General features: G+C 32.5%; 2 protein-coding genes and 2 long non-coding RNA genes across 9 annotated transcripts; 3 read left to right on the forward strand and 1 right to left on the reverse strand.

Annotated features, from left to right (window-relative positions):
- The first annotated feature begins 315 nt into the window (after positions 1 to 315).
- LOC110009147 (uncharacterized) lies at positions 316 to 2,540 on the forward strand. 2 transcript variants are annotated; one of them, XR_002283996.3, is made up of 2 exons: positions 316 to 2,270; positions 2,398 to 2,540. It is a non-coding gene; the product is annotated as an uncharacterized LOC110009147 (long non-coding RNA). The 2 variants fall into 2 exon arrangements; XR_002283997.3 differs by having other exon boundaries at positions 2,473 to 2,540.
- Positions 2,541 to 3,556: 1,016 nt separating this feature from the next.
- LOC105630271 (Protein kinase superfamily protein) lies at positions 3,557 to 12,736 on the reverse strand. Of its 5 annotated transcripts, none has more exons than XM_012212054.4 (21): positions 12,205 to 12,735; positions 11,182 to 11,436; positions 10,204 to 10,328; positions 9,702 to 9,746; positions 9,532 to 9,613; positions 9,363 to 9,431; positions 9,111 to 9,281; positions 8,943 to 9,008; positions 8,267 to 8,335; positions 8,056 to 8,184; positions 7,886 to 7,956; positions 7,411 to 7,647; positions 6,428 to 6,519; positions 6,207 to 6,304; positions 6,093 to 6,134; positions 5,313 to 5,441; positions 5,147 to 5,195; positions 4,995 to 5,056; positions 4,130 to 4,191; positions 4,004 to 4,055; positions 3,557 to 3,924 (listed from the first exon to the last, which is right to left on the reverse strand). In XM_012212054.4, the coding sequence occupies exons 1-21, from the start codon at positions 12,361 to 12,363 to the stop codon at positions 3,919 to 3,921; spliced, it is 2,070 nt and encodes a 689-aa protein (XP_012067444.1). In that variant the 5' UTR covers positions 12,364 to 12,735; the 3' UTR covers positions 3,557 to 3,918. The 5 variants fall into 5 exon arrangements, 4 of the variants coding, with proteins under 4 accessions (XP_012067444.1, XP_012067443.1, XP_089581401.1 ...); XM_012212053.4 differs by having other exon boundaries at positions 6,078 to 6,134; XM_089725275.1 differs by lacking the exon at positions 4,130 to 4,191 and having other exon boundaries at positions 6,078 to 6,134; positions 12,205 to 12,736.
- Positions 12,737 to 15,145: 2,409 nt separating this feature from the next.
- On the forward strand, positions 15,146 to 16,965 carry LOC105630272 (uncharacterized). Its single transcript, XR_016319679.1, has 2 exons — positions 15,146 to 15,462; positions 15,848 to 16,965. It is a non-coding gene; the product is annotated as an uncharacterized LOC105630272 (long non-coding RNA).
- A 731-nt stretch (positions 16,966 to 17,696) lies between these two features.
- On the forward strand, positions 17,697 to 23,976 carry LOC105630273 (ubiquitin receptor RAD23b). The gene is made up of 12 exons (XM_012212056.4): positions 17,697 to 17,898; positions 18,249 to 18,410; positions 19,790 to 19,834; positions 19,938 to 20,008; positions 20,092 to 20,136; positions 22,005 to 22,182; positions 22,275 to 22,403; positions 22,485 to 22,562; positions 22,972 to 23,019; positions 23,115 to 23,224; positions 23,463 to 23,541; positions 23,674 to 23,976. The coding sequence occupies exons 1-12, from the start codon at positions 17,833 to 17,835 to the stop codon at positions 23,788 to 23,790; spliced, it is 1,128 nt and encodes a 375-aa protein (XP_012067446.1). The 5' UTR covers positions 17,697 to 17,832; the 3' UTR covers positions 23,791 to 23,976.
- The last annotated feature ends 118 nt before the right edge of the window (positions 23,977 to 24,094 follow it).

Consider the following 24,094-nt stretch of genomic DNA (forward strand, 5'->3'; position numbering starts at 1 on the left):
TTAAAAAATTAAATTACAAATCCTATTAGTTTTATTCAATTTAATAGTTTATTATCTGTTTCCAACAAATTTTTTTATTCAACGGCTTATGAGTTAAATCAATTAAAGCATAAATATAAATAATAATAAATTGCTTGAAATTTAAGACTGCGGTCCGCGGAGGGTTATTTTGTGAACGGTGAATTATGCTTAAATTATCATAATACCCCTTCATCTTCTTTGCCCAAACAGGATGCACGTCGAAGGGTAAATATGTAATTATGTTACTATCATATCCCATAAACAGAGAATCGGGAAATAGAAAAAGCCAGGGATTTACAATTCGATATATCTATTCTCAAAATAAATAAATAAAAATCCCCTCGTTAGTTTAAGTATGAGGCTTTGCTCTTAGAGAGAGGCGGTGGGTTTCGGGGTGGTTGACGCCGTCCTCTCTGATAGATAGCGGAGCCAGTGATCACTGATTACATTTTTTACGTTGGCAACAGCCCTTGCATATATATATATATATATATACCTTCTTTTTTTGTGTGTGTGGCTTTGATGATATATTCAGTGACCCTAAAAGATCAGACTCGAAGAGAAATACTCGATTTCTTGGCGGGGCGATCTTTGATGGTTGCAGCCATGCTGTTATGGTGTTTCTTCTTGTCCGATTTGAAGGCATATCTGATCTGAGCCTACTATCTCTACAGATTTCTCTGTTTCTGTTTGGGCTTTTGTTGTTTTCATGCAAAATATCTTTATAACATTTGTAGATTTGTAGGGAACAGATGCTTCCTTTGGCGGGGTGACTTGAGGGTCTTATTTGACAAATAGCTACTTTTGCAGCCATGGATGTGTTGTATAAATGAATTCAAGTGTATAGTTCATTTATTGATGATAGAAAAGAACTTTCTAGTTCATACCAAACATGAAATTTGAAATTAAAGATGAATTCTTTGGAATTCATATACAGTACACGGCCTTTCTGTCTGGTAAAATGCGAATCTGAGCCTTCTTTTACTGTCTTATTAACCGACTTGAAAATGTGTTTTTTCATGGTTTCTTTAAAATAAATCATGTGACATGTTTTTTAATATATTGCTTCGAGAATTTCAATTTTGGTCTGTGGGTATGGAAGAGGAAGAAGGTCAACCATGAAATTACAGTTATTATCATTGTTTCGAAAACAATTTCTGGATTCATTTTCTCTTTCACTTCCATTTTTGGTTCCTACTGTGTGTGATTTGTACACTTTTGGCCTTCTTATAGACTATAAATTAAACATTTTAAAATAATTATAACTTCCTTGATAGTGTGATGGGCTACTGCCCCCAACTTGTTTTTTGGACAACTATTGACTGCCTGCTTACCCTTGCATTTTTCTGTTTTCTTGATGAGTTCTATGTGTTACCCGTAAAAAAGGTTAACATGTGATATAGGAAATTCTTTGCTGCTGCTTACGAGTAGTATGTGGCCATTCTTAACTCCTTTTTCACCCTTGCTCAGATTTTGAATGTTCTTATGTTGGTCATTTCTTGCTTTCATTGCTAGCATGATGCCGAAGGGGAATTAGTTTTGTAGTTGTTTTAGTGTCCATGATTGGATGCAAGCTGCTAAAGCTTAACTACAAATGAAAGTCTGCTTTATGAAGTATTTCGTTGTTCTGGCTTATTTTCTGCTGGTGTTAATTCATGGAGTAGCATCCTGGTCTTGGAATGTCTGCTAAGGGTAATGATACGATAGAGCTGCATTCTTGTTCCACTGTGTTTGGCGTCACTGTCATATCAATTTCTAGTTTTTTAAAGTTGCTGTTTGTTTTTTGAAATAGTTTTTTGAAAATTGCCTGTTGACTGTCTATTTGTTTGAATTTTAGGAAACTTTAAAAGACTTAAAACAAAAACTGTGTTCCTATAAGGTTAGCATTAGAATTATATTTAATTTAATATTTTTTGGTTTTAAGCCTTGAGAATTGCAAGTTTTGGATGTGCCTTCTAATGTCAGTAGAGCATCCCTGAAGCTGATAGGATTTGTGTTTTTTGGCCTCGTAATTTGTTGCTACATATGTAACTCATTTGTCTCTTATATGTAAGAACCCTCGTGATTTCTTTCAGCTTGAAACTGCCGTTCAAGGTCCCAAGAAGGATAGCTTTGGTAAATATGCTGGATCGAGCGGAAATCTGATGATAATTGGTAATTCAGTTCTTGTTCAACTAGTTCAGCTTGCTGTAACTTTTTCTGGATGTAGAAGATCCTTCTGTCATTTGATATGACGCCAAATCTGGATGGTTAGTATTTGGTACAATGAGATGATTCCATATTTATTTGCTGTTTAAAACCTTGTTGAGTATAGATATTCTTCTGAACTTGTTTAATATAAATGTTTGAAGAATATTTTTATTTTGCGTTCTTTAGTTTACTGGAAAAGTTGTTTCAATGTGGAGAAACAACAAATGAGAAATTATTTTGTTCATCTTTCTGGGAATGAAGGGTGCAAGGTGGCTATCGTTTCCGATAACTATAATGTATACCAGAGTATAGAAGTTATTGTTTCTCTCCCTTGCTCGTGTGCATCGGCCGGTTCTGTTTTCAAATCAAATCGATTGAAAGCTGAAGAAAAAATGTGTGCAGCTGAAACCAAGCAAACCAAGAAAATAACTAAACTGATTTGATTTGGATCAATTTGGTTCGTTCTGCTAATATTTTGCCATTTTAAATGTTGAAAAAAAAAGTTGGTGATCTGAATTCGAACTGTTCCTGTTGAATTGAATTGAAACCAAGTTGAACAGGTTGATTCGGTTTTGAGTTTTCGGTGAGTTTCTACTAATGCTCAGTCCTACCGAAGGAGCTGGCTCTATCCTTTTTTAGGAAAATATTTTGAATGATTTTTTTAAATTTTGATTGTAATATTAAAATATTTTTATATGAAAATATAAGATATCATACATATAATTGTTGACAGAAAAAAAAAATCAAATTTCGACGTAGTGAAAAAAAATTAGCAGTAATAATTAATTGTTTTATAGCAAACAAAACAAAAACCATGAAATTCTATTCCTCATATTTAAAAATCAGAAAAATAAATAAAAAAATTTTAATTGTATAAACTAGGGTACAATTTAAAAAAAAAATACAAAATGCGAATTATGTAATTAACTTTCTGTTGTTTAAAGAACCATCTAGAAAGAATTCTTTTTCTAACATGAAATACTATGTGAATTGAGTTATTTATATTTTTAAAATTAAATTAATAACTGTAAGAAAATACTCTCAAGCAGAGGCTCCCAATTTGACCTCTAACGCCCGCCACTCGCATTTGTCCAATTTGGTTGACAGAAATAAGCGCAAAAAAAAAATGTTTTTTTTTTTTTTTTTCATTATAATCAACCAGTAAAAATAAAGTTAATTATTATTATTATTATTGGTAAACGACATAAACCGTTAATTCTACCAAGTGTAACTGATTGTTAATTGTAATCACTTATTGTCGTCTTGGAAAAGCAGACGACAGCGTCTTCATCATAAAAACATGGAAATGAGGATTGAAAAACAACCAACCAACAAAAACAAAAGAGAAAGAAAACGACAATACACATTTTGTTACCCAAGTCAGTATAGAATACGTTTAGTTGCCTACTTCTAAGCTCAAAGGTATATATTTACAACTCCCAAGTTGGCCTGGATAAGATAATATAAATCATGTACAATTAATAGTACCATTGATGAATCTGCACAAGCAGCGTAACAACTAACATTCTCCTCCTAAAAAATACCAAAACAAACCTATGCTACAAATAATAATGAGCTAACAATAATACTTAATCATGTATCTGTTGGTCATCTGTGTTTTCCTTTCTCTCATTCATCTGCATTTTGTAATGGGTTTTGTGAAAGTTGTTCGATAATCACCATCCCGGTGCGAGGTCAAATCCGAAATCATACCTGAAAATCTTGTATTAGACAATGATCGACAGGCTAAACAGTAGAAGTGATAATGTGAACAGAGGATATTGAAAGTAACCTGAGCATTTTCTGTTCTATATTTTTGGAGTTCATCTTGAGCACATATAAGCCTGTATATGCAAAATGAGACATAAGTATATTTAGATCTTAGTGCACATGTGCATCTGAATTACATTACAAGTACCTCCACTGCAAATCAGTTATTTCATGAAGTAACTCTTTCTCCCTATCATGAGCTGCTTCTAGCTGCAAAATTTCATGCATAATCCTCAGCTTTAAAATTAGAATGCAACTTTATAGGGATTTTTCGTGTAAGTTCAAAATCACAGCCTCTAGTAAGGAATAAAAAACGTAAAAAGTGGCAATAAATTTAATGCGCCCTTCTCCAACATGAGAAAATGCAGAGTGCAAACTCAGTTTACAAAAATCATTATGTCTAATGGATATGGAATGGTTTTACTCAGAGGTAGTTCAAACCTTTCAGAAAAACCTGTACTCTCCAAAATCATCTGAAGAGACAGGGAAAAGGAAAAAAGAAATAATGATGGGAAATCATTATTTATAAACTGTACAAGCACTTCCATGTTAATCTTCTCTATGGAAATCATCTAGCTTCAACAGCAAGAATAGTTCTAGCTTTGACTGATTCTATACTTTGTGATGGGACATGAACAGAAAAATGAATAATAGAATAGAAGAGCAGTTTTGCTATCAAAAGCTAAAAATCTAGGCATCAAAATATTTTCCAATCTTTATGTCCACACGACTTTTACCTATGTTCTCCATTGTTAACCAATTCCAGAAGGACCAGAACTCTGTAAACTTAACATGAAACTAATTGTAGAATCAATTAATATATACTCTCTCTTCTTAAAGCTATTTCAAGTTACCAAAAAGAGGAAAAAAGATGTCACATTTCTTAAATTTATCTGTAGAAAGCAGAATAGCACTCCTTGCAGAAGCAAATCTATCACAAAGCCAACATAGAGTCATATGACAATTTGGTTGGAAATTCTCTACAGCACAATATAAAGAGCCCGATTACATACCAAAGACCTCTCTGAGGAACCTACTTGTGCCAGCGTGGATCCTCCATCAACGGGACGATTAGCTAGAAAGATAAAGAGAACATCAAGGTAAGGTCCCTAGTTTTAACCCAAAAAAGGGGGTTGGGAAATGCAAGATCAGCAATTGCTTGCACCTGGAGTGTCACAATTTGAAACTTGCTTCATTAGATTAAGAATAGTATCCTGTCGAGAGAAAAGAACAAAGCAGCAACACCAAAAACATCAATGACAAATGAAAAATCAATAATTATATTTTTTTAAAAAAAAAAGCTAGTTAAAACTACACTGGATGATACATACCCTTTGATGAATATTTGTCTGCAAAACAGAATTTAGCAGTGGAAACAGAGAATGACCAGAAAGAGTTGATGATGTGGCATCAGATGGTGCTGATATTGGTATAGAAAGTGTAGTATGTTGGTGAAGCACCTAGATAAGCAATAGCATTGCCATAAGACAGGGCACAATAAGGTTTAGATGAAATTATGTATTTTGTTTCATGCATGTGTGTGCATATGTTACATATTTGGTATTGGGCAAAAGGAAGGTTTCATTTTATAATTTAATATCTCTTCATGACAATCTAACAGTAAACCTAAGGTGGAAGCTCAACACCATTCTCAACAGTTAACATGTAGGCCATCTCCTTTCTAAGAAACTAACAAGAGAGTATGTTTAAAATGACACTTATATGCCTGGAACTGTCAGTTCAATCAACAGGAAATACAAGCATGCAAATTTTCAAGGTGCATCTACCATAATTTATGCATAAAGCAATTTAACTGACACTAATACGCCTAGATTGTCAATTCAGTGGCCTCAAAGGATCTGAATCAGCCCAAACCTATCAGTTCTAATTCCAGTCGGTTGTGGTCTAATTCAGAATCAGGCAGAGTTCCGGCTGAAGAGTAAGTATTCAATTTTTCTGGAGGTTTAAGAAACAGAAAACTCTTAAAAGATCTTTCAAAAGTGGCTCATTTAATCATAATGCAAGCTCTAGGATAACCATAAATTATAATAGTAAATGGAGCAATCTATCCGACAACTTGGCACAAATGTGCTGACCTCAGACCTACCAACCTGCATGCTATGGCTCTTTTGCAATATAGGACTTGGAGTCACCTGAAAAGGAAAGACGAGTTATATCCTGTCTATGTAAAAAATCGACGTGAACACCAAAACCCTCCAAGTCACCTTTTCTATACCAACATTCTCGGAAGTAACTTTGAAACGTCCCCTTTGCTGAACAACTGGGGGTTTTGCTTTCTCATCAGGTTCATCATTGTTTGGTGCTGTTGCAAGAATACTTTGATTAAATGGGAAAGCAAAAGTTGCCTTGTCAGATTAAGAAAGTAGAGCTATTCATGGAAAAATTGAGAAGAGTTTGCACCAAAATGAGAATGAAAAGTGCTTGCCTGATAGTTTAGATGCTTTAGAAGGAATTTCAGAAGGCACATCATTACACTCTGGACTTGAATTATTTTGTCGTTGATTTTGCAACTTATCACTGTAAATCACACAAAGCTTGGTGAATACATGTTAAATTTAACAACATAATAGCAAATGAAATGCAATTTCCCTCTTTCTCCCTTATACTTTCTCTTTCTCCCTTGTATCTTTCTTCTTTTTCTTCCCATCCTTTGCTTGCTTTTGACAACAGTAAAGCCTTTGAGTTACAAGAGAAAGGCTTGGCAAAAATATGGAAAAAGACAAGTTTGCAGATTATGGACAATTTTAGTATAGGAGTTGCACATGAAAATTGAGTTCCAAAAGATTGTGGTTTCTGTGCAAACTTCTCTAGTTTATTACTGCTTTAGAGATCTGTGTAGCTGAAAGGTCTAGCTCCTATGTTAAATTAATTCACCACATCCCAGCAATAATAATAAGAATATTACCCAGAAAACCTTGCAGAGAGAACAAAAAAAACTTAGAATGCAACTCATTTGCATAAATAACAAGCAGACTAGGCCTTATACAAAGATTTAGTCAAGATTATGTTTGTCAAGGCTTCAAAATGTTAAAAACATTTTTCAAAGACAAGAATAAAGTTGCCTACATCTTTAATAAATAAATAACTTTTATAATTGAAATTAACTTGATATGTTAGTGATGGTTATCATTTATCCATGTAAATTATCCCATATGTTCCCAAACTCCAATTTGTTCTAATCTGAAAGCAACTTGTGAAAGTTCTAGAAATACAATCACCAAAATATATATATAAGAGCAAGTGATGTTAAATAATTGGAAGAAAACTGACTAGTTACTTTTATAAAAGCAATTCTGCCTGACTTCAACTGATTATGTGTTAAAGGGTGGCAAAAACTAGGCAATTCAAGAAAAGCATTTCATTCATGCAAAAAAGTTTCCATTATTCTGTAAGAATTCAGTGTCAAACCTTTCTCCTTTATGAGGAATAATACTTTCTGCTAAAGTAGAGCCACCTGATGGACTTCCTGTTTTCTGTAGAGAAGGTATGCGCTCCATTGATTTTACACTGATCTCAAAAATAGGTTTTCCAGTCACATTGTTTTCCAGATTATCATCTCGTCGGGGCGATGTATCCTGTGAAACATATTGTTCACAAGATGGACTTGCAATGCTGGAGTCATCATCAGATTTTTCAAATATAAATCTGGAAAATGAATCATATTTTTCATTAAATCTTAAGTCCAGAAAAATCTTTCATTAGATCTAAGTCAGCATAATCAAAAGCACTTCCAATTAACAATAATTAAAGATAAAATGATGCAGCATTCATATGGAACTCTAATTTACTTTTCCCTTTTAGAAACACTCATACTCTGTGTTCTGATTACTTCATATAACTCTAAATGAATTAACAATGACTATGCATCTAGGTAGAAACATACTTCGTAATATTTACAGATGAGTTAACTGATGGAAGAGGAGTGGGTCGATTTTGCTTCAGATCATTATTGTCCTGTGAAATATATGACCATGAGAAACTAAAGAACCCATCAAATGGAAAATAGAGATTAAAATACAACTCACAAGCTTCCAAACCAGAATATTGAAATACCTTTTCTGCAACTTGTCCCGAGGGACATTGTTGGGACTCTAATTGCTTCTCAAGCCCATTGATTGCAAGTGATGAACTGGAGCTTCCCACCAGATTATTATCAGCTATAGGGTCTTCAACATCTTGTATCTGATAGGGAAAACATAGTGTGATACTACTCATTGTTCCATTTAACGATTATAACAGAAAACAACAGAAATTGTTTCCATACCAGGGAAGCTTGAGCTTTCAAATCTTCAAGATTGAAATTCCAACCACTAATTCCTCGTTTATATTCATTCTGCATACATTCATAAGGAAATAAGAAAATCTAGGATAAGCATACAGCCAAAGTATACAAATCATTGTCAGAACACAAAGTAACATTGAAGAAATTCATACTCTTAAACCATTTTTTTCGAAGCATGAAAATACCAAAAACATGATCCAAATTCATAGTGCACCTGAGATCATTTATTTGATGAAAAACCTAATTTCTAAATCAACTTACAAATTTGGATTTAAAACTCAAAATGTTCATAAAATTGTGATGTTAGGAACAAAAGAAAAACTTAGACTATAATTTCCTTGTTTTCTTCATTTTCTTTTACATGTATAAAGTTTACAGATTTTCTAGGAAGAGCCATATTCCACATTTTAATGTTGATGTTGTAATGTACAAATGGTTGTTGATGAGAGAGCATAAACACTGTTAAAGGGACAAGGATACTGACTATCTATTAAAGAAATAAGATGAAAAAAAGCCAAGGTAACTCAGAATCAAAGAAGACAACTTAAGCAAGTAAAAACATAAATCAACATTTTATTTCTTCACACAATCAACTTGGGAAAAGAAATAGAATGAAACAATTTTTTCTCTTTACATGAATAAATTTAAATTTTCCAACCTGTGATATTTCCTCCTTCTGCCCATCTGGCATCTTCTTCTGTGCAAGCATATCCTCTTCCTTTCTCTATATTTCAAATGACACCAATTTTAAGTATAATATAATCACAGTTTGGACTATTTCAGGCAATTTTATCAGTACTCATCTCCCCAAAATTAGCTGACTAACCTTTAATGCTTTCATACGATCACCAAGCGCAGGCAATCCCTCCAAAAGTGTCCTTGATATGTAATCACTTGACCTGGATTGCTTAAAAAAGGAATGCTTCAACAACTTCTTTGCAGAAGGCCTTTTTGAAGGATCTTTTACCAAGCAACTAGCTATCATCTGCTTAAAAGACTGAAGAAGAGAGAAAGTGTACATCATGCAACATAATTAAGCCAAATGGGTGCTAACTTCAATAGCTTTTTGAAAGCGCACCTTAGAGAACTTCTTGTCTCTTTCATAATCCAGGCCAGGGGGTGCATTTTGCAAAGTCATAAGCAATACCTTTCAAGAGAAATATTGCTTCAGATTGAAATTACAGTAGTAGTGCTTTACTAAATATGACGTTAATAGTGTGAATATATGAATATGTCTATGTTTGCACCTTCATTGGAGGATATTTTGAGAATGGAGCATGCCCATGAGCAAGCTCTAGAGCAGTTATCCCAAAAGACCAAATATCAGCCCTGTAGGAAAATTTCCAAACAGAACATCAATGTCACCTATCCAGTCAGTGTGAGACGGAGAAACTCTTGAGAGAAAAAATAAACTAACTTGAAATCATATCCGTGTAACTGCTCCATGACCTCAGGTGCCATCCTGCAAAACAAATATATGAGTAACTGTGGATTATAAATAAGAATAAGGTTCTTAGCGAAGAAACTTCCTAATAATTGAAGTTTTAATATTATCAATTCTAACTAGATCCACCGAGAACAAAAATCTATCAGTTACGATCTTCAATTGTTTTATTGATAAAAAGAAGTACTCAAATATAAGTGATCTGAAGATGTATGCTCATCCTTAAACTTTTCAAATAAAAAATAAATTGGCTTTTAATAACATTTCTATTACCTTTTGCTCAAGACAAGACAAAGCTTAGCATGTTTGTTCAAGTCTGAAACGTCAATAGAACAATTTCGATTTCGAAAATGGTGAAATGATGATATTGAGATCTTAAAATTTGGAAATCAATGTTCTGTATCTCTTGCTAGTTTTTAAATTCTTATCTTTTATGAAGTTAAAATGTTGTTTAATTCTTAAAGTAGAAGAATACCAGCAAGGTGTTCCCACAAATGTATTCCTCATGCGTTGCCTATCACCTGAATCAAAGAGGCAAGCAGAAACACCAAAATCTCCCAGTTTGATAGCACCACGTGAATCAATGAGAATATTTCCCGCCTATAAAGACCATAAGATAATAATGAAAGAACTTAAAAATGAGTTGTACTTTTGAAAATGACTAACAGATAGAAATTTATTTGCCAAATTAATAAATTAACAATACTGGATTTGATATTTGAAGGCAAAATGTTTAAACACCAATTAGTAATGTTCAAACTCCTTTCCTACTCAAGCATACAACTAATCTCTCAATTAGCCAAATGATGTTAAAATATCCTAAATCTTTTTCTTCAAAAGAAATTTATACATAATTCCTAATTCTCTATACCATTCCAATAGAAATTAGAAAACAGATGGAGAGAATTTAAGTAAAGAAAAAAAAGTTCCAGGTTTAAAATAAGTTATATTTGATACTTCCATTTTCAAAAACTTGAATTTAGACATTGAATTTTTGAAACTAAATTCATTTTTAATGATACAGTCCACTCTTGAATCACACAACCAACCAGAGAATCAAATCTAGAAAAATATGAGTATCAACTTTTGCCCGTGCAACAACCCTTACATATTAGTTTTTAAGTCCAAAATCAAAGAATAAGTCCTCTCAATGATGTTTAAAATGCAAGCCAGTTCCCATACAAGTACCAAACATGTGATTGTACTGCTCCAGAAACAGGATTAGTAATGTCGCATCCTTTTGCCACCAACTTCTTAGTAAGGTCTTGCTTCTCCTATCACTAGTCATTCTAAGGAATAGCCTAAATATTTAAAGTTCACAAAACAAAATACTCAAAACATTGCATGCCCAAGCTGCTTGATAAAAAACATGAAGAGACTTTGTGAGGCATGAAATAAAGCCAAAATGAAATGCTTACAGTAACTTATTGCTAACAAGAAATCAATTACTCACCTTAACATCTCGATGTATGTGTCCATGATGATGAAGATACTCTAAGCCCTTCAATACCTCACGTAGTACTGTTGCTATCACTACCTCCTCAAAACCATCTGGATAAGCAGCCTTCAATATGTGAAGACAAGAACCCCCAGCCATGTATGGCATAACAACCCACAGATTATGATCGCTAACAAAGGAGCAGTGTGATTTCAGAACATTTGGATGGTCAACCAAGATCATTGTTTGCACTTCACGAGAGATGTTACTCTGTGGACAACACATATTTAGGGGGACATATATAGTCAACAATGAAAGAATAGGAAAAAACACAGACAAGAACTTTCATGCTAACAAAATTGATGCAAAAGACCCTATCGGCCGTGGACCACAAATTTACTCTAGCTCAGTCACTTTCCATGGTCTCCACAGAATAAGTCGGGTATTGAAACACAAAGTAATGTCTCTATACTTGGGAAAATGGAAGAAATATGCAAAAGTATATAATGGACGCATCACTGTTTGCCAATTCTCTTGTAATTTTTGTATGTTCAGCATCTAAGCTTAAAAGTTAAATAATACTTATTCAAAAGTACAAATTACAACAAGATCCTACAATGAAGAAAATACTACAAACATGCCTGCTCATCTAGATTCCTGTAAAAAGCAAGAACCTCCATCTTTCTTATCAATGGTTTTCAACTTTCTATGAAGAAATTGCAATTCATTTATGTACGTATTAGTGCAGACTTGCACTGAGCATTTTATTTACACCTCAAGAAATTATGTCCTCGCTACTGAAGATGACAGTTTTACTACTTCAAACTCTAATGTAAAAATTGCAAAAGATCTATTACCTTAATCCAACAAATAATCATGCTCATAAGTCTGACCAATTACCATATTCAAAAAGCTCATTTAGCATTTTCACGGTAATACTAAAGCAATTGAAGCTGAAACAGACTTAAAAAAACACACACAAACGAATAAACAAAGACGCAGAAAAAGCAAAATTGAAAATAAATGAATTTAGTTTACCAAATCACAATTATCGCGTTCAAAGTCAAGAATCTTGATTGCGACGATTTCCTCAAATGGAATACACAAAGCCCGATGTACCGAAGCACTCACGCCTTGCCCGACCTCTTCGTACAAAGAATAAAACTCTGACCCAATCGGATACTTCTTCTTCTCCATTGTCTTCCAACGACCTGAAAAATCAGCACACTGGCGATCCACAGATCCTAAGCTCAACCAAATACAGTGTAATTCGAAACTGGTAAAAAAAAGCAAGAGAAAAATCAATCAATCAATCAATCATGGCTTTTTAAACAAATGGAAAGAGATCAAAGGCATTGACTCTAAAGGAAAAGAAAAAGTAATGGCGAAGAAATGATCATATGAAAAGTAGACAGAGAGAAGTGAAAAGAAAGGAAAGAAAAGCTGATAGAAGAGAGAGGCAGCATTGATGACAAAGACGATGTTGTTGTTTCCCGTGAAATATGAGGGAAAGCGGAGCTATCGGATAGCCGCTCAAACTTTGCGCCATGTTTGTATGTCGTTAAATTCTTTTCTTTTCGTTTTTAAATCAAAAACTAATTGTATTTTCTTTTTCACGTTTCCTTTAATCCCGCCACCTTTTTGTTTTTTTATTATTATTTTATTTAAAATTGAAAAACGACATTTAAGTCCCTAAATTTACCGCGTTTTGTTTATGAAGTCTCCGAATTTCAATTTGTGAACAATGAGTCCTAAATTTCTATTTTTATTAAAAATAACCATTTATCTAACTGAGAATTAGAAAAATGATAGTTATGTATGTTGAATTTGATTGAGATTCTTTATTATTTTTATTAAAATTATATCCTAAATTTTTATTTGTCAATATTGAGTCCTTAAATCTTTATATTTATCAAAATTAAACCCTCATTTTGAATGGAAAATTTCCACATTTACCATTATTATTGTGTTTATTTTAATGATTAATATTTCTTGTACTCTTCTGCAGTTTAAAATTTATTCTTTGCTGAAATAAAATTGAATGCCTCAATATCAATAAATAAAAATTTAAATATTTAATACGCAGAACTTAAAAAGTACTGAGATTTTGATTTGGGTTTTTTTTTTTTTTATATAAATATACCATTCTAATTTTCTGAGGGTTTTTTTTTTTAGTTAATTATGAGATATGAGTCATTGAATCTGACATGTTTCTTTTGTGCAACCTGATTTGCACACGAAAGTGATAAAATTAAACCAAAATTTGCCTTTTACTTCCTAAAAAAGACATAATAGTAAGTTGTAATTTCTTTTTCAGCGAAACAAATTGTATTTCGTTGATTTATAAAAGAAATTATTCTCGTATTTATCATGTCACGTAAATTTTTATTTCTTTATTTTTTATTTTTTGAAATATATCTATTGATGAGATTATTATCATAATTTGTATTATTTTCTTTATAAGAATTGAAGTCGCTTACTAATCTAATTAATATCTTATTAAATTTATTAATTTAACAGCTTATGTATTTCTTATTTGCGAATTATTATCCATTGCAGTTCACTACAAAATGTAACCTATCCGAAATTTCTGTTACTAAAAAATAATTGAAAGAGTTGCAATTCTTAAAACCCAAATCAAGAAATAAATCTCGGTAATAAAAAAAATTTCTCAAGTTATAATGTATTCATATATCCTTCACAGTGAAATCCATGGGTAAGTTTCCTTTTATATATATATTTATTTATTTATTTAACTTTAATGATTTCTGTTACTATAAATTTAAAGAATTGCGATTCTTATAATCCAAATTAAGAACTGAATGTGATAACGAAAACAACTCAAATTGGAAGTAGGTGATATATCCTTTACAATAAATCCATGGGAAAGTTTCATCGTACTGAGGATAAGAAAGTTCCCTTTGATTGTTTTGCAGCTGTGTGATTGTATGGTTAGAACTTTTTTATTATTATTATTGATCACATTATATGGTTCGTGTGATTCAGATTTTGATAATTGAAGCTTTTTCTAATTTTCATAGCAAGCTCATAATATATATCTAGAAGTACAGATGAGGAATAGCCTGAAGAAAACAGGGAAGGTCATGTAGGTGTTCATAAACAGGTAACTTATAGGAGTTAGCTTTGTAAATGGCAGCAATAAAGATCCGAGATGACTGAAATGACACTGAACCAATCCTATTTAATAAAAGAGGGTTGAAAATAATAAATAATTACTTACTCGTTCTATAATATTTATCACATTTTCAATTTTAAAAAATAATAATAAATATTTTTTTTCATATTTATCATTTGTATATGACCAATAATTATTACTTCAATTTAATGGTTTTCTTAAAAAATTAGTATTAAATTAATGATAATATAATCAATTTATTTAATAATTTATTATAACTTAAATAAATTTAATAATTTTCTTAAGGATATTAAATTTCAAAGGTAATAAGTATTATAGAGCAAACATAATAGTCATGTACTCACAATTAGTCGAAATATAACATTTTATTTTATTCCATGTAAAATATCAAATTATTTCCATAACATAAATAGACAATTTACATTACATTTGCCACGATATAAATAATTATTGATACAAAAAGAGAGAAAAAAAAAAAGAAAAAACATTAAAGATAAAACCCTACGTTTTTCTGTCGGTCCATACAAATATTTGAAATTGTTATTATGAGTTGCTTCTATCCATACAAGAACCAAAATTAAAGACATGAACTTGAAAGTCACAACCATAATGATATTTCATGATGTTATTATTTGTGTTGTAAGTCACTAAAAATGCTTGTTTTGTGGATATACTATTTATATTACGGAGTAATAAATTGAGCTTAACTTTTAAAAATATTATGAAATTTGCGATTTATTACGATAATACTCTAAATTAACATTCATCCTTCTAATACTTCAATTTAGAAATTTAATAATATTGTCACCCTAAAATTAAAACCAGGATTTTGAATAAAGTAATATAAAATGTGTCTCGCCAAACCAAAATCCCTGAAAATATCAAAACTCATTCTTTCAGCATAAGTAAAAGGCACCCCGCTGGCAGGGTGAAATTAAATTTCTCGATTCTCTCTTCCTAATTTCATCGCTCCTCGCCTTTCTTCTCCGTGGACCATCTCTTGTTCCTTCTTGATAATGACTTGCTCGCAGTCACTATCGAAACTTCTTTGCAGAAACTGACGTTCATTATTAGCGAATTTGATTATAGATAGACACTTGACTGACATTGTTGGAAATGTGGGCGAAGAAGAGAAAATGGTAAGTAAAATTAATTTAAATCTCTAAAAATTAGGGTTTTAGGAAAAAAGGAATTAATGTTGTTTGGTGGAAGTATTAATTGACGTGCAATAATATTGATTTGTTTGGATGATTATTGTTGCTTGCCATTTTGATTTCTTTATCATGATATTGATTGTTCATTTCCCCCATTTTATTGTACCATTGCTTACAAACAATTTTCCTCTTTCTATGCACATTTGCCCTCGTTTACTGCATTGTTTGCTGCCCACCTTGAGTATTTTATTGCATCATATGCTTGCAATTTTGCTTGTTGACTAAGACAGTAGTGATTATTTTGTCAAATGTTGCTGTGAATATGGGTGGGGGAATTAATATATATGTATTTGTGATGTTCAATACACAGGTTTCCCTTAGAGGTTTGGATAGGTGGTAATATGGGTGAGAAAAGGAAGAAAAGTGGAAGGATAAACTACATTGGTGGGAAGAAGTTGAAGGAACGGGATACAAACTGGGTCCATGACATATGTTGATGCGTTTGACAAAGTTAAAGAATATGGATGTGGTGAGGTGCAACAAATAGGGTACTACAAACCCCATATACCATGGTTGACATTGGAGTTTGCTAGAGATGATGATGAGGTGAAATTGATGTTTGAAAGAGGGAAGAAATTTGGATGGCTCAAGGTTTACATTCAAACTGACATGCGGATTAAGGAAAATAGGGAATATGATCATGCCAACTATGTATACTCAAATGAGGAGGTGGGAGATGAATTTGGTGAAGCTTCAATGGAGAATGAAGTCCAAGGTCAATGTACAATAGAAAAGGGGATCCAAAAAGAACAATTCATGTATGAAGAGCAGTGCACAATGGATAAAAGAACAAGTAATGATGCAATCAGCGATTCTAATGAAGAATGTAGTGATGCTATTGAGTTAAATAATGCAATCCAAGAAGACGAGAGTGAAGATAGTAAAGCAGATGGAGAATGTTTAGATGACGAGGAGTTTTGTTTGCTAGGGAAAATAAGATAAAATTGGAGAATGTAGGTTTAGGGCTAAATGAAAAAGTGAATCTGGGAAGACAAGGAGAATGCTCAAATATACAAATACCTAATAGAGCAGTAGGACCTACACAAGCTAGTGGAATTAAGACCATTAAAGCAGCTGTAGGGAAGAAAATGAAGGTCAGAAGGAATAATGAGACAGACAATGGAATTGCAACCAGCACTGGCAGGATGGAGAATAGTAATTATGTAGTACAACAATACACAATGGACCTAAGTCAGCCTCCACCATATTCAAGCCAAGGTTAATTGATTTAGTTAGTTTTAGGGTATTTTTTTGTTTACCAACAACAAACATATCAGTTTATAGGATACTTTTTGGTTACATGAATATGTAGAACAGTCCTTTTGGTAATTTGCTGTGGATATTGATTTATCATTATAAGTAGTTTTTGTAGTGATAATGCATTTGTTTATTTTAAATCACCTATAAAATTTCTATTTAATTTTTAAATTGTATTTATATACTCCATTTTTATTTATTATTGTATTTCACTTTCAATTGCGCGAAAATGAATAAAAAGATGAAACTAAATACATCAATACTAATCAAACAATACTTCTTTCTAATCAAAAGCTTTTTTTAATGAATTTTAAATGATAATTGAAGTCTAATTTTATGATTAATAATATATTTTTTTTCATTTTATCGTCTATAATTGTGTTATTAAATATACTTGATGGTAATATCGCCCTATCATATAAAAGTTAGTTTAAAAATAATATTATTTACTTATAGAAATATAATTTAATTCAAAATTGTTACATATGAAATCATACTCTAACATTGTAAAAGTCTAAATAACATAAAAGGAAAATTATAATCATGTTTAATATTTTATAAGAATAGATTAATAACTGTAATAACTATTTAAATAACAAATAATGACAATGTGCAATAGAAGTCAAAAACAAAACTAGTAAAATAAGATAAAATAAGAATTAGATCATATAATTTATACTAAAAAAAAATAAGTCATATAAAAAATAAATAAATAAGTCGCAGAGCTTTTGTTTTTCCTTTTTCAAGTAAAATAAGGTATTTAGAAGTATTCTCTTTCAAAAAAAAAAAAAAAAAGAAGTATAGAAGCAGATCTTTTTAGTTTACCGCAACAGGTATAGAAATTTTGTTTGAGGTCACGTGTCCTACTCTGCATACGGCCACACCATATAAAAACTGAAATCCAGCTCGGTTCTGCTTTCTTTGTCTGTCTTGATTAACCTTCATCACCATCGTTTCTCTCTCTGTCTCGTTTCCCTCTAGGGTTTCTTCGCATTCAATTAAGCTTTGACGTCTCCTATCTTTGTCCAATTAGCCGATATGAAGCTCACCGTTAAAACTCTGAAAGGCAGCCATTTCGAAATTAGGGTTCAGCCCACCGATACAGTGAGTAGCTCTTCTTTTATGTATATATATAAATTTATTACAAACAAACTCAACAGCTCAAGCTTTTGAAAGCCCTATAAATATCAATGGCTAAGCTGATTTATGTAAAATCAAAAAAGTTTTTTAGGAGGGACGAATTAAATTAATAAGTGTAAATATTCAATTTTTCTGTGTTAACAGTTTTGGGTTTCTTAGCTGTTAATTTCACATTTTCATTAGTGATGTGCTTTTAGTTGCTTCAAGCAAGTTGAGGCTTTATTGGTAGATTTTTTTTTTATGCATAATGTGAATTATTATCATTCCATAATGGTTTTGGAAAGCGTGTATTTATTAGAGGTTTATGTTAAAAGGTAATGGCTGTGAAGAAGAATATTGAAGATGTGCAAGGAAAGGACAATTACCCTTGTGGGCAGCAACTATTGATTCACAATGGGAAAGTATTGAAAGATGAAACTACATTGGCAGAAAATAAGGTCACTGAAGATGGTTTTCTTGTTGTCATGCTTAGCAAGGTATTCCCTCTGTAACCTTTTCACTGCTAATGTGTTGTTAATTCTATACTACTGCTTGAGAAATAATGGTGGCTGAACAAAATATTTGAAATAACTATTTGAGCATAAACCTTAAAAAGAAAATAAAAGGGGTGGAATATTGCTTTCACCTAGTTTTAAAGTAGCTGTCTTCAGTTGTATGAAAAAAAAAAACTATAAATAATAAATTGAATCCTATTTTCTTCATTGGTTTGTCCTAGTGCCAAACCGTAGATAATACATTGAATGATATCCAATTCTGATTGCAGGGTGTCACTTTTGTAGCTTCTGTTTTATGCACTGATTTTTTAATGAATTGTTGAGTTGTATATATTGTTATTCTCAATGCTCTGTTAGTCCATTTGCAGCTGTTAAGATCTATCTCATTATCATTCGGTAGCTGTCATAAAATGATTGAAGTGAATTTTGTACTTTAAATGGCATCCTGACTGGTCCCAAGTGCAATTGGAGTGGAACTGTGCGGTGTTGTGCAAATGATTTTGAAAATAAAGGGTTATGTTAACTAACTAGAGTGAAACATGAAGGTGTTTCCCCTCAGATACCTGTTAATTATGGTGATGGGTGGTTTATCATGATAGTAATTTGTTTTTGCTATCAAATGCCTTAAGCTGGGAATAACTTCCAAAATTGTCTCAATTCTATTTACTTGGGGTTGGCTATATGCGGAGTTACTTATAGCAGAATACATAAAATCATATTTTTCACGTGTAAACTAATTACATTTGGCTATATGTTATGCTTTATCCAAATACATATGATATTATATCTTCTTTTTGTAATTTATTTTAGACCTTCATTTTGTGGTGAGCAGAATCTTTGTGATATTTGAGGAATGCTCATAATCCTTAATATCCTCGTTCACTTTCATAAAGTCTGCACTTCTGCTTTCTGGCAGTTATTACAATAAACTAACAATCAGACTTCATTAATATCATAAAAACCATTTCTCTTATTAAGTATGCATGTCTAGAATATGGAAAATTACAACTAAAAACTATTGAACCGCTAAGGCATAGAAGTTGCAATATATAATTGGGGCAAGACTTAATTGTTTCGTTGTCACTACATACTTTTGTTTAACAAACTGTTGGTTAGTTTGGAAATTTTTGGAGTGAAGTCATTTTAATAAATTGATCTATTTATGCTACTTTTGCATAAATCTTCAAAAGTAGTAAGGTATAGAATGACATTTTTCCTGTTTATTATTTATTTATTTTTGTGAATGTGAGTATATATTTCCTTTTGGGGTCAGGTTTCTTTACATGAAGACTTCATTTTCAGTACCTCTTCCACTTTTTGTATTTTTACCATGCTCTTTGAATCATTGCCTATTTTTACAGAGTAAAACTTCAAGTTCAACCGGGACCTCATCCTCATCTGCCCAGGTAGTCTTCTGTTTCATTTGTTGTTGGACAGTGTCTGTCTGTCTGTCTCTCTCTCTCTCTCTCTCTCTCTCTGAATAAGCTGTTTCCCATTTGTCTATGACAGCCTGCTGCTGTAACTCCACCTACAACTGCAGCAACTCCTAATTTAACTCCTGCAGCTGAAGTTCAAGCACCGTAAGTTTATATGACAACTGTTTTTATTAAATATTTCTGCATCAGCTAGATTTGCCTCATATATGTTCAATCTATTATTGCAGGATCTCAAAGAGCACAACATCAGCTTCTGAAACAGCAACAGCTACGTAAGAGCCCTATCTCTGGCATTATGTTTGTTTTTTTTTTTAATTCTATGAGATAATATTACCGAACATCATAGGCAAACAAGTAATCGTGATTAAGTATTGAAAACCTAGTCCCTGATACTGGGAATCTTGGTCTGTTTGCTTTGTGGGGCAACCGTATTACTGGAAGATGGCTAAAACAAAGTCCCAAGTTCACACTTTCAATATGAAGTTCCTTGTTGCTATAGGTTGGGTTTTTTTTTTTTTTTTTTTTTTTTTTTTTAATATTTTAAGAACAATCTTATTCTATTCAGCTTAACACATTTGTAATTACATTTTTCATAGAGGAATACCCTAGGCTGGTTATTCAGAATAGCAGTACTTTTTGTTCCATCTGAGGATTGAAGTTAAAGTCTACGTTAGAAACTTGATGATGGTGAATTACATGATAATCAAATATGAGGGTGAACCTTATTGCAATAGTGAGGTCTCTTCTTTGATCCTTTTTGATTGAAAGATTATGTGTTTTGATTCTTGGGAACACACTCTTTGCCGAAGAGCTGGGTTGCAGTTGTACATGATAGATAATTCTCCTTGATCTTCGCTTTTATACTAGGGATGTCTTTTACAGGATAATCATCTTTGTCTGAAAATGTGGACTTCAATTAATTTTTATTTTGTTCGAAACAATTCTCAAGGTTGAAATCATTTAACTAGTAAAACATTATTATTTTTTTTTTCAAAAAGAAAAAAATTGATGCTTTTGGTAGAATTGCTATTTTACCAGTTACCAGAAAACGTTGGACTTTGAGAGAATTTGATTTATTTTTATAGAATTGATGATATCAAGTGTGAAAAAACAAGAATCTTCCTTTAAAGGACCTTATCTTTTTATAAAAAGAGATGCCTATGAAATTAAATTTACTTTTGATTTATTATAGACGACAGGATTGACTTCAAATTATATTTCAAATTTATAATTTTGAGTAAAAATCAATTGTCTTGGATTATTCTAACGAAACTTAGTTGCAATCGATCACAAGTTTGTTCCTAATTAGGTGGATCAAAATCTTGTAAAAGTTGGTAAATTAGGTTGGGATCTCTAGGAGGAATGCTGGTTCTGGTATTATATTCTAGCCTTGTGAATATTATTTTCATACAAGATTGTAGTTATTTGTCAACTTTTGTAATATTGGCTGCAAGTACTTGATATGGATTATTATCTAATTGTGCATTATTTGCTTCAAGTTAACTAATTGTTTGACCTCTAAAAATGGTAGTGGGAAAGGATTCCTTTCTTTTGGAATTCCACTGCAGTACGTAGTCATTTTTATTGATTTTGTTGTTGATATCGGTTATCTTTAATGGATGACATGTTACACACGTTCTAGAATTATCAATGATCTAATCTTTGTGTATGATTTCGCATTAATATGAATCAACCCTGAAGGTTATTAGATATAGTACCAAGTTCTATGCCCATGCATGTCAAATACCAGATTAGATCTTGTGATTTATGTGATTTCCTTCATGCTGGGCAAAATTTAACGCTCGAATTGCTAACTCTGTGTTTGACGACTTCCTCCCGAGCCCCAACCCTGCAATGAAAATTGAACAGTTGTTCTCTTAATGTAGAAATTATCAAATCCCGAAAGGATTTACCTTCTTTATTTTTGGTTCCCAAAATCTGTGCACTTTGCTACATCGGATTGCACGTTCTATAAGGGTTGTGTTTTTTTGTTTGCGTTTTGTGGATTTAGTGGGTCAGAAGTGTGAAAATGTACTGATTGTGATCTTATATATCTTGTTCTTTTATGCCTTTTTACTTGGAAAATAAATAAATTATGAATGATGTAAGGGCTGATACAAGTTCCATACATTTGTTTTAGTGCACAAACTGATACCTATGGTCAAGCTGCTTCAAATTTAGTTGCTGGCAGTAATCTTGAGCAAACTATTCAACAAATAATGGATATAGGCGGTGGCAATTGGGACAAAGAAACAGTTACACGTGCTCTTCGAGCTGCCTATAACAATCCAGAACGAGCAGTGGATTACTTGTATTCTGTATGTCCAAACTCAATATAGATTCTGCTGCAATGTTTATTTACTTATGTTTGTTTATTTACTTTATTTACTTATGTTTGTTTGATCTTCAGGGAATCCCAGAGACTGCGGAAGTTGCTGTCCCTCGTTTTGCTGCAGGTCAGGCAACTGACACTGGTGCATCTCCTACTGCACCTGCATCTGGAGCACCTAACACATCTCCCTTGAACATGTTTCCTCAGGTATAACCGTAGATTTTGGAGGACTTCCATCATGTATTGTGCATATTTGTTTCTTGTTTCAATTATGTGAAACTTCCCCAGGAGACACTTTCTGCCGGAGGTGGCAGCGGCGGCACCGGCGGACTTGGATCCCTTGATTTCCTTAGAAACAATCAACAGGTTTGGTTCTTATTATTGTTGCTGTTTTAATGCATTTAAAAACTGAACATGCCTAAAACTTCTTGCATTTTGTTTCACATCAACATTTGCCGAATTGTTATGTGCATTGACTATGTTAGTTTTAACAATGCCACGTCTGTCAAGATGATACAAAGGCAATGCCTAAAAATAAAGGGATGGTGAATATTATAGATTCACATGAGCAGAGCTAGGGAGACTGGGTGTACGAGTGAATAACTGGACCATGTTGCTTAGATAAATATTCTGCTGGATATGCGTACGGAAGTTTTCGAGTCTCTTGCTAGATTTCATTTAATGCCAATTGCTAGATGTCCAATGATGCTACTTTGATTTATATACCTAACAAATTGGATTTATATGATGTTGAATCTTTTTTTTTTGGTTTTAGTTTCAAGCATTGCGTTCAATGGTTCAAGCAAATCCTCAAATTTTACAGGTCCGTGTTCAATTTTTCTGCTTGTATTTTATTTTATTTTAATTCTTACAAGAAAAAAAATACAGTCTCAGTTCAATCTACCACTTCCATTACAGCCTATGCTTCAGGAGCTTGGAAAGCAAAACCCACAACTGTTAAGAATGATTCAAGAGCATAATGCAGAATTTCTTCAGTTAATAAATGAACCTCTTGAAGGTTCTGAAGGGTGAGTAATATACCCCCCCACAGTAGTTGAACTATACAAAAAAATATTGTTCAACAGTTTTCTTCAATTGTTGAGAATGTAAAGGAATCTGTGTTGCAACTACCATCTAAATCTAGATTGTAGAAGGGTGTAATTTTATATTCTAAAATATATAACTTTCAGACCCTGAATAGATAATCTTGCATACAAAATTTCAACCAGGGCATTTCCAAAGGGACCTAAACTTTTCATCTTTCAGGGATATATTTGATCAGGTTGACCAAGATATGCCTCATGCTATCAATGTCACCCCAGCTGAACAGGAGGCTATTGAACGGGTATGTGTTCATTGTTATTGGCTTTTGTCTTTGTGTTTTATCTGTGGGCATATGCTGTACAAGATATTCCTAATGATATTGCTTCCCTCTTTATCTGAATTTACTAACTGGATATATTCTCCCCATTTATAGCTTGAGGCAATGGGATTTGATAGAGCCCTAGTCATTGAGGCATTTTTGGCATGCGATCGCAATGAGGAATTGGCAGCTAATTACCTGTTGGAAAATGCTGGAGATTTTGAGGATTGACATGAGAACTTTACCCAGTCGGGTTCATAGTTTTTTTGATTTATTTTTCTTATAGATGGTTCAGTGTCCTTTTGAGCTTTTTTATTAGTGTTTGGTTATTGCATTGCTAACCCTGACCAGTGACCACGATTCCTAAAAGTAATTTTGAGAATGTGTTATGGCATGCTGTTTGATATCGGCGTCAAAGATTATCTTGGTCTCTAGATTACACCTGTACGCATTCATAAGTGTCCTGACATATTATTGTAGTTTGAAGTAGTTTCATGATTTATCTCATTGTAATTATCTGCAATCGAATGCTTGA

Source organism: Jatropha curcas, chromosome 1 (assembly GCF_041381405.1).
Source record: "Jatropha curcas cultivar XTBG-Jc1 chromosome 1, XTBG_Jcur_1.0, whole genome shotgun sequence".
In the NCBI taxonomy this organism is placed as follows: Eukaryota; Viridiplantae; Streptophyta; class Magnoliopsida; order Malpighiales; family Euphorbiaceae; genus Jatropha; species Jatropha curcas.

What these genes read in the sequence shown, in the direction of transcription:
- LOC105630273 (XM_012212056.4), top strand. Translation starts at nt 17,833, where the DNA reads ATGAAGCTCACCGTTAAAACTCTGAAAGGCAGCCATTTCGAAATTAGG. An exon ending in GCAGCTGAAGTTCAAGCACC is followed by an intron (nt 20,009 to 20,091) that starts GTAAGTTTATAT and finishes CTATTATTGCAG; the next exon opens with GATCTCAAAGAGCACAACAT. An exon ending in CAGTGGATTACTTGTATTCT is followed by an intron (nt 22,183 to 22,274) that starts GTATGTCCAAAC and finishes TTTGATCTTCAG; the next exon opens with GGAATCCCAGAGACTGCGGA.
- LOC105630271 (XM_012212053.4), bottom strand. Translation starts at nt 12,363, where the DNA reads ATGGAGAAGAAGAAGTATCCGATTGGGTCAGAGTTTTATTCTTTGTAC. An exon ending in AACGCGATAATTGTGATTTG is followed by an intron (nt 11,437 to 12,204) that starts GTAAACTAAATT and finishes TGTTGTCCACAG; the next exon opens with AGTAACATCTCTCGTGAAGT. An exon ending in CAAAATATCCTCCAATGAAG is followed by an intron (nt 9,432 to 9,531) that starts GTGCAAACATAG and finishes TTCTCTTGAAAG; the next exon opens with GTATTGCTTATGACTTTGCA.